We start from the raw sequence: 7,629 nt of genomic DNA, 5'->3' as shown, positions 1-7,629 counted from the left end.
AAAAGCACTTTAGGTGCTTTGATTGTGAATCTGAGGGATAGAACTTACTAAGAGCTTGGCTTTCAAATAATAAACTTACAATATTGGATTAAATCCACAGCAAATTATTGGAGCTGGGGATTACATCCTGCTCTTTCCATTCAGTAAACATGCTTCCTGATTTCCATCAGGTTTAGAAGGGATGGCACCTTGTGTGACCTGGAGCAATCCCAGGAACTCCTATCTCCAGTAGCAAATCCCTCAAACCTTCACCAAACACACATGAGGAGGTTCACAGCCTCCCTGCAAAAAGAAAATAATTTTCTATTTCTTTCCAGTCTCAGACCACTGTTGCTATTTCTCATTCCAGACCAACGTGGGAAATAACTCCATCACTAGCACCAAAGGAAGTATGTTGCAAAAGCCCCAGAGTAGTTTTTATTTAAAATGTTACTATCATAAAATTCCAAACTATGAAATGAAGACCTTGGATTCCCATTCAAACATTACCCATCCCCCTTTTCAAAATATATTGATACATAACCACAGAACATAAAACATGCTGCAATGATACAAATATATTTTTGATACAGAAATTACAGTACATAATAAACCATGAAAACAAATTGAGGCACTAGACTGAACATCAGTTCTGTTCTGCACTAGCTGTGAAGCTGATAGACTTGCTTTCAGTGAACAAAAGAATACTTGCTTGTTTAGTAAACATAACTCTACAGGTCATATCAAACATGTGCTTTGTTGTGAGACATCACCAGGGTTGCTGGTCCTTTCAGAACCACAACACACCTACACAACACGTGTCACTGCCACAATATGAAAAATAATATTTTTATTGAATGTACAACTCGAAAAAAACCAAACCCCTTCAGTTATTAAATAAATAATTATTTCATACAGTGGTTAGTTTATATTACACTGCATTGGCCATTAGAACAAATGAAGTTTAATAAATAACACACGGGAATGTCTCATTTACGCCTTCGTTCGTAATTCTGTGCTATGCTCCTTTCAGAGGACCCTGCAAAAAATGAATCAGATTGAAGCACAAGGTACAGCCTTGCATAAACACCAGCAAGCACAAGACGTGTTAGAGACCTGCAGCCAGCTGGCACCAGCAGATGCCAGTGGCGTGTTTGGAACAGAGACCAGAGCTGCTGGCCCATCCCTGAGCTGCTTTGATTTGGTTTTACCTCTCAGACTACACTGTCCTCCAGAAGGCTGAAGGTCTGAGCAGTGTTTTCCACCTCTCATCTGCTGAGCTGCTTGAAGCACCATTAACTCAGAGCCACTTTACCTCCCAGGAATTCATCTAACTGATGGGATCTAAGCATTCAGGTCAATTTGTGGTAGAGGGTTTCTGCACAGACATATCCACCTTCATTCCTGTGCAGTCAGCTCTTTGCCAGCTCTTGGAAACTCTCCCTGTCCACAAGCCCTGCATACAGGGATAATTTTACTGTACACTGCGGCAGGAGCCAAGCTCCTCAGATGTACTCAGACTACCATGCTGACAAGCTGCAGGCTAAAATAGTCTTAAGTAACATATTTTATGTTTAATAATGGTAGATCTCTCTCTTTCTTGCTCATTTAAAATGAAAGTCAAATCCAGAGAGCCCTTCTTGAGCAAGGCCGTCCCCAAACCAGGGACTGAGACATCAGCATCCTCTTACCCTGCTTTGGCACCTGAGGCTGTAAATCAGCAACGTGCTCACACCCAGAGGGACAGCACGAGCTCCTGCCCATTACCAGGGAGCTCAGGGGCTTTCTGCAGAAGAAAACCACAGCATGGGGTAAAGGTCCTGCCCAGTTAAATAGCTTCCAAAAGGGAGAAATGAGTGTAGTCCTAACACTTACTATTCCTGATCTTGCTTTGATTACACAGTCCTTAGGACCCATCTTCTCCTCTGGTGGAGCAGAAAAGACTTCTTACCATTTCCCCCCTCCAGCCTCCCTGCAAAAAAGCTGTGAATTCTAGTTTTACCTGTCGGTTTTACCTGTATTACATAGCCCAACAGAGTAAAACATCATTATTCCCTTTTGTCAGAAATACCACATAACAGTATCCTGACTGTACCACCAATTTTGAAATTAGGGCAATAACATCTTTGCATTTTTAAAAACATTTTCTCTATTTTACATTCTGATATTAATGTAAATGTAATCCCAGTGGAAACCAAACCAAATGTATTACTTACAGGCTATTTACCTTTGTGATGGCAGATATATTTACAGGTATTATGCATTTAATAGCTATTGCCACTGCAGAAAATTGTACAAAATTATTCATGATATGTAGCAATTTGCAAAATAATGCAGAGAGCAATATTACTAGTCTTGAAGGGGGTTTAATTGAAAATAAAAGTTACTGACAACCATAATTGCAGAATATAGATCACAGCATGTATCCACATAATATAAAGGTGTCAGCTAGTAATTTAACTTTTATCATCCATTTAACAAAACAGTGAGAACTATTTCAGAGACACGAAATACATATTAGGTTTTTTATTTTTTTAATTCTTATCCTGGAGAATCAACTGATACTTTATGCTTCACAGTGAGGGATTTCATCAGTATAGCCCTAGAGCACAGGGAAGGAAGGGCTATGGGGAGTCTCCAGTTTCCCACAGGGGTTCTGCACATGAGGGGAGAGGAGAATTCTGCCCAGGATGGATGCTATGGGAAAATAAATTCACAGTACCCATTCAGAGTTTAAAATGCTTTAGGTGAAGTCAAAAGCTGAAAGAGACTGTGAATGTTTAACAGCCTGATCTGCAGCATGAGGTGGTGTTAATGGCAAAGTTCTGTTCTTTCACCTTCTACTCCAAGTATTAGGAATAAAGGTCTCCAGAGAAGATATCCTTTTACCTGTGAGATCTGGATTTAGACCACGAGTTAAATGACCCTTGCATTTTCAGCCTCCAAATTTTTCTTGATACCTCATTAAAATTTAGGGGGTTTTGTTTTGATAGCACTTTGGGGACTAGCAGAACATGCAAGGACAGGACAGTAATCAAAGTGCTCTGGGGAATTCTACCTGAGTTGCCTGCAGCTCAGACCAGCCTCGTAAGTTCAAGCATTGAAGTGAAGTGAACTCTGAAATATCTTAGGTAACAAAGAAAATCCTGATTCTTTTTCAGAGAACTCTGGATCTACACTACATGAAAACTGCTTCTTTCATCTGCTGGGAGAGAACAAAGAGGCAACGGAATGAAGAGCCTGTATATCATCAGGTATCAGATTTAGTCAAATACATACCAGAATTTAAAGATCTTTTGCCCATAAGTCCAACAAAGGAGTCTGTTTTATGCCCTGAAAAAATATATTTAGGGGTGTTTTAATACATTTTAACTAGGCAGGCTTTAAAAATAACAGGTTCTTGCAAGAAAAGAGGACAGGGTCCAAAACTGTTTATATCACAGATCGGTCGTTCACATCACTCAGACAACAGAGAACGAACAGCAGTCTGACTAATCAGACTGAACAGGATAGACCAAGGCACAGGCCAATTAGTAGACGTCTTCTCATTAGGTTAGATAGACCTTTGGTTTTGGGGGTATTTTTAAGTATAATGGAAAATTAATGGCCACTAACAGTACAAATCTTATTTCTTTCCCGGTTCAATTCCTACTGAACTGAGCAAATGCACAAGAAGGCAGTGTCTTGGTATAGCCTGCATCTGTGTGGTGCATCTCTTCTACCTGTTGTTGTTTTATTTCTGCCATGTGGAAGAAAATCCTCCCTCACAGATCAGGTGGAGCCTTTACTGGAGAGGAAGCCAATGGGACTCTGTGTCTGGACACGTCTGAGCTAGACAGTCTGGCTCTATTTTTGGAATATTTATAAGTTCAGGTATTACCTTCCTGTCCCTTTAGTAATTCTCAAGACACTGGAAGTGTAGAGGATAAATTACTCCAAGTTTAGTCCTACAGTACCTATCAGGTTATAGTAGTAGCTATCGTTTCAGACAAGGAATGCAAATGAACTGTTCTTCTTTATCTAAACTGGCTTTTGAGTCAAACATAGAAGTTTCTCTTTGGAAAGAATTTTGCTTGGTGAATTCATACACAAAGCAAGATACTCAGACCTCACATGTATTAATTCAAGCTGAAGCAGTTTCAGAAAACTATAATTTTTTACTTTAGTCAGCTGGTAATTTAGCATGAGCTTTGAATCAGACTCTTTATTTGGTCTTCCCATACATAACCCCAGAGAAAGCATCTTGTGGATAATAGAACATTGGGACAGTTGCTGGCTTTTGCGGACAGAGGAGGTTTCACAGAATATAAGATCATGTTTACTTAATAAAAATATTCCTGTTTCTATTTAAACATCATGAGATAATTTCAGAAAATAAAACTACCACTGTGCAGAGCAAGGTAACATCCCACTGCTGATAGCATTTCCTGCTTGGTGTTACACAGAAGCAGAGCAAGGCACACTTATTAATGGGGCAAGATATGGCTCTTCATATGGCAGCACAACATCAATCAGCCCCTACTGTGAGCAGGAGTCTGATTCTCAGACAATTCTGAGGGCACAGATGCAGTATCTTGCATATGAGGACATGGGCGCACCCATGAAAGCATTCTTGGGGACTTGGGAATTCATGATTTTAATTTTCCAGATTTTGCCATCTTAATTGCTTCTCTCAGAGTCTGGCAGTTAGACTGCCTTGCCAATGAGAAAGGCTTTCAAAATCCCCCCCTTGGGAAATAAGAGAGAGCTGCAACATCCGCACATTAATATGGATTGAAATCTCAAAGCTTGCAGCAGCTCAGATGAGATACAGGCTCACAGTGGCACTGAAGGGGAGGTTTCAATGCTTTAATAGATCATTTCTCCACCAGTGGTGCTGCCAGTCCCTAGTCCCCAGTAATAATCCTGTCAAATACACTATTCTCTATTTGAATATCTTCTAATGATTACTTAAAATATTTGTATTTTTAAACTTACTTTTGTGAGAGATCTGGCCATATCCTGATTGGAAGAGGAAAGGAAAGGGAAAAAAGACAAAAAGAGTTGTTAAAAAAGGATTGGCATATGCATATGATGCCACTGCAATGCTTCAAAAAATCAGATACAAGAACTAACCTACGCATATTCCACTTAAGGAAATTAGGGTGATGGTTTACAACTGCGTTTCTCTTTGAAGAGACTAAAAACTTGTTTCAGTTTAACCCACACAATTTAGATTAGTTTAGCTCCAATTTCTCAGATCAATTATTGGTTCAGTAAACATGTAGAAAACGTGACAATAATTGTATACTCAACCAGTTTCCACACTTTGGCGATTCAGGGCATGTATGCTGACCTATGAATTATCATGCTATCCCTTACTGGGATTTACCTGTTGTAACAGGTACACACTTAAGACTTTAAAGCCCTCTCTTTTCCAATCAGTGAGTTTATCTCATATAAAACTTAAAAGAAACAACAAAACAAAAAAGCCAAAACCCAAAGTACCCTCATGGTAGCCTAAGAAACGGATGTAACACATTAATCCCGAGCGATAACCGTGTGAGGTTTGGGCAGGCACTGGGAGAAGAAGCGTGCGGAGAGGCGTGAGCAGCCCCCCGCCTCGCTCACCGGCATCCCGCTTGCCCATGAGGCCGAAGAACTGCTGGGGCCGGGGTCTCCGGGCCATCCTCTGCAGGAAGTGCTCCAGGGGCAGCGGCAGCTCCTCCTGCGGGGCGACAGCGGGCGGCGCTCAGTGCGGACCCCCCCATTCAGCCCGGCCGGGCAGCGCCCGGCACAGAGCCCCTGGTTCCGAACCCCTCGCTCCCCTACCCCGCGGGGCCGCCGGGGCTCACCTTCGCCTGGTCACTGTCGGACCAGTCGGACCAGTAGCTGAGGTCGTCGGTGGCTCCCATCTCCTCGCCCAAGGCCTGTGACGAGGCCAGGAGGAGCACGGCGAAAGCCAGCGGGAGCCTCATCGCCGCCTCGACGTCCTGCGGGGGCAGAGGTTGGAGCCCTGGCAGCCGCGGGCGGGCGCGCACAGCCCTGCGCGCACTGACACACAGCCAGCCGGGGCACAGCTGGGGACACACTCGTACAGCCCCACACGCGCCGAGTTACACCGGCACCCCCGCCACGACTGCTGCAGACCCCTCTGGAGAGACACACACCCATTACAGCGGCACACAGTTCGGTGCGCTCCCCAGCACACAGACAGACACACAGACACACACAGACAGCGGTGCCCCTTCACACACGCACGTACAGGGGAAAACTTAAACACACCCTCACACGTCTATGCACACCTAGCATTCACACCTTCCCAAATACACACACGCAGACAGATACATTCCCCTCATACAGACATCCAGGTACGCATGCATCCGCTCACAAACTCATACAAAGAGCTACACACCTTAAATGCGCACACCCACGTAGGAACGTAGCTGAGACACATGTGTCCAGAGGCGCACACTCATCCCTTTGCACATCCAGGCACATAAGGACAGGCACAAAAACATGCAGGCTCATCCAGGCACGCACGTGAGGACACACAAGCACGAAAAGGCACCCCCCAGAGAAGCACACACAAACAGACCGGGACAAAGAAGTACACACGCACACCCCCTCACAACCACAGGACAAACGGAGCCCCCGCACACAGGCACGGCCGGCCGGGCTCCCGCAGCGCACGCACCGTCTGCAGCGGGGAGGGCGAGCGCTGCTCTCCGGGCGCATTGGCCGGCCGCGGGAGCGCTCCCCACTTTATATGCCTGGAGACGGGGAGGGCCGAGACAGCCTCATTTGCCTAAATGCGATTACCCCCGGTTTTATCGTCCCAGCCGCATGACAGCCCCCGCCCCGGCGAGCAGCCCCCGCCCCCCGCTCCGGCGGCGCCTCTCGGCTCTGCCCGGGGCCAGCAGTGCGGGCGGCTCCCCGCGCTGCCCCCGCCGCTCCCTCCCGCCGCAGCTCCGCGCCCTCGGGGCCGCCCCGCACCGTCCGCGGCGAAGGCGCGTCCCGGCGGCGGATGCGGGTGCGGACGCGGGGTGAGGGTGTGGATCTGGATGCGGGATGCGGGTGCGGCTGTAAGGGTGCAGACGCCGCTTTTCGCCTCTGCCACCGCGCCCCGCTCCCCCAGGGCACGGAGAGCTGCTCTCCGCTACGAGAGGCACCGCCGGGAGGGAGAGCAGCGGGCAGGGGCCGTGGGCCAGCGGGAAGGGAGCCCCGGCGGCCCGGCAGAGGGGCAGCCTCCCGTGCCCGGGCCACTTCCTTCCCCCGGGTCTGTCTACCCCGTGCCGCTGCTCAGGTAGCCCCAGCCCACCGGGACTAAAAGTGAGTGATGCACGAAGCTGAGGAGGGCCTGACAGGGCGGGTGCCGGCTTGGGGCGCCGCGCACCCCAGGTCTGGCCGGTGTGTACCTGCTCAGGGGCAGCTGCCGCCAGGTCTGGGGGGTGTGTACATGCTCAGGGGCTGCCGCCGGCGGGCAAGAGGCCGGCACCGCTGGGCTGGTTGCTACAAAAGGCGAACACCTGTTCTGGGAAGGGTTCTGAGCAGCAGCACATCCCTGCCGGCATCCTTCCCCTACGACAGCTTTGTCTGTAAGATTGCACTTAAATAAGAAATATTGTGACCCAGTGAACTAAGGGTTACTCTTGTCAACATGGGCTGCCT

At 47.2% G+C, this 7,629-nt stretch overlaps 1 protein-coding gene across 2 annotated transcripts; it reads right to left on the bottom strand.

Moving 5' to 3' along the window:
* Positions 1–390: 390 nt before the first annotated feature.
* Positions 391–6,746, bottom strand: TAC1 (tachykinin precursor 1). 2 transcript variants are annotated; one of them, XM_053980704.1, is made up of 6 exons: positions 6,656–6,746; positions 5,814–5,951; positions 5,590–5,686; positions 4,957–4,980; positions 3,259–3,312; positions 391–1,018 (listed from the first exon to the last, which is right to left on the bottom strand). In XM_053980704.1, the coding sequence occupies exons 2-6, from the start codon at positions 5,934–5,936 to the stop codon at positions 969–971; spliced, it is 348 nt and encodes a 115-aa protein (XP_053836679.1). In that variant the 5' UTR covers positions 5,937–5,951; positions 6,656–6,746; the 3' UTR covers positions 391–968. The 2 variants fall into 2 exon arrangements, with proteins under 2 accessions (XP_053836679.1, XP_053836687.1); XM_053980712.1 differs by lacking the exon at positions 3,259–3,312.
* Between the last annotated feature and the right edge of the window lie 883 nt (positions 6,747–7,629).

Source organism: Vidua macroura, chromosome 1, assembly GCF_024509145.1.
Source record: "Vidua macroura isolate BioBank_ID:100142 chromosome 1, ASM2450914v1, whole genome shotgun sequence".
NCBI classification, from domain to species: domain Eukaryota; kingdom Metazoa; phylum Chordata; class Aves; order Passeriformes; family Viduidae; genus Vidua; species Vidua macroura.
Note: the sequence above shows the minus strand (reverse complement) of the source record. Positions and strands in the feature narration are given on the sequence as shown.

Excerpts from the sequence above, each read along its gene's own strand:
- TAC1 (XM_053980704.1), bottom strand. The coding sequence starts at position 5,936 with ATGAGGCTCCCGCTGGCTTTCGCCGTGCTCCTCCTGGCCTCGTCACAG. Across the intron at positions 5,687-5,813 it reads CCGACAGTGACCAGGCGAAG|GAGGAGCTGCCGCTGCCCCT; the intron begins GTGAGCCCCGGC and ends GTCGCCCCGCAG. Across the intron at positions 3,313-4,956 it reads TGGCCAGATCTCTCACAAAA|GGCATAAAACAGACTCCTTT; the intron begins GTAAGTTTAAAA and ends ATATTTTTTCAG.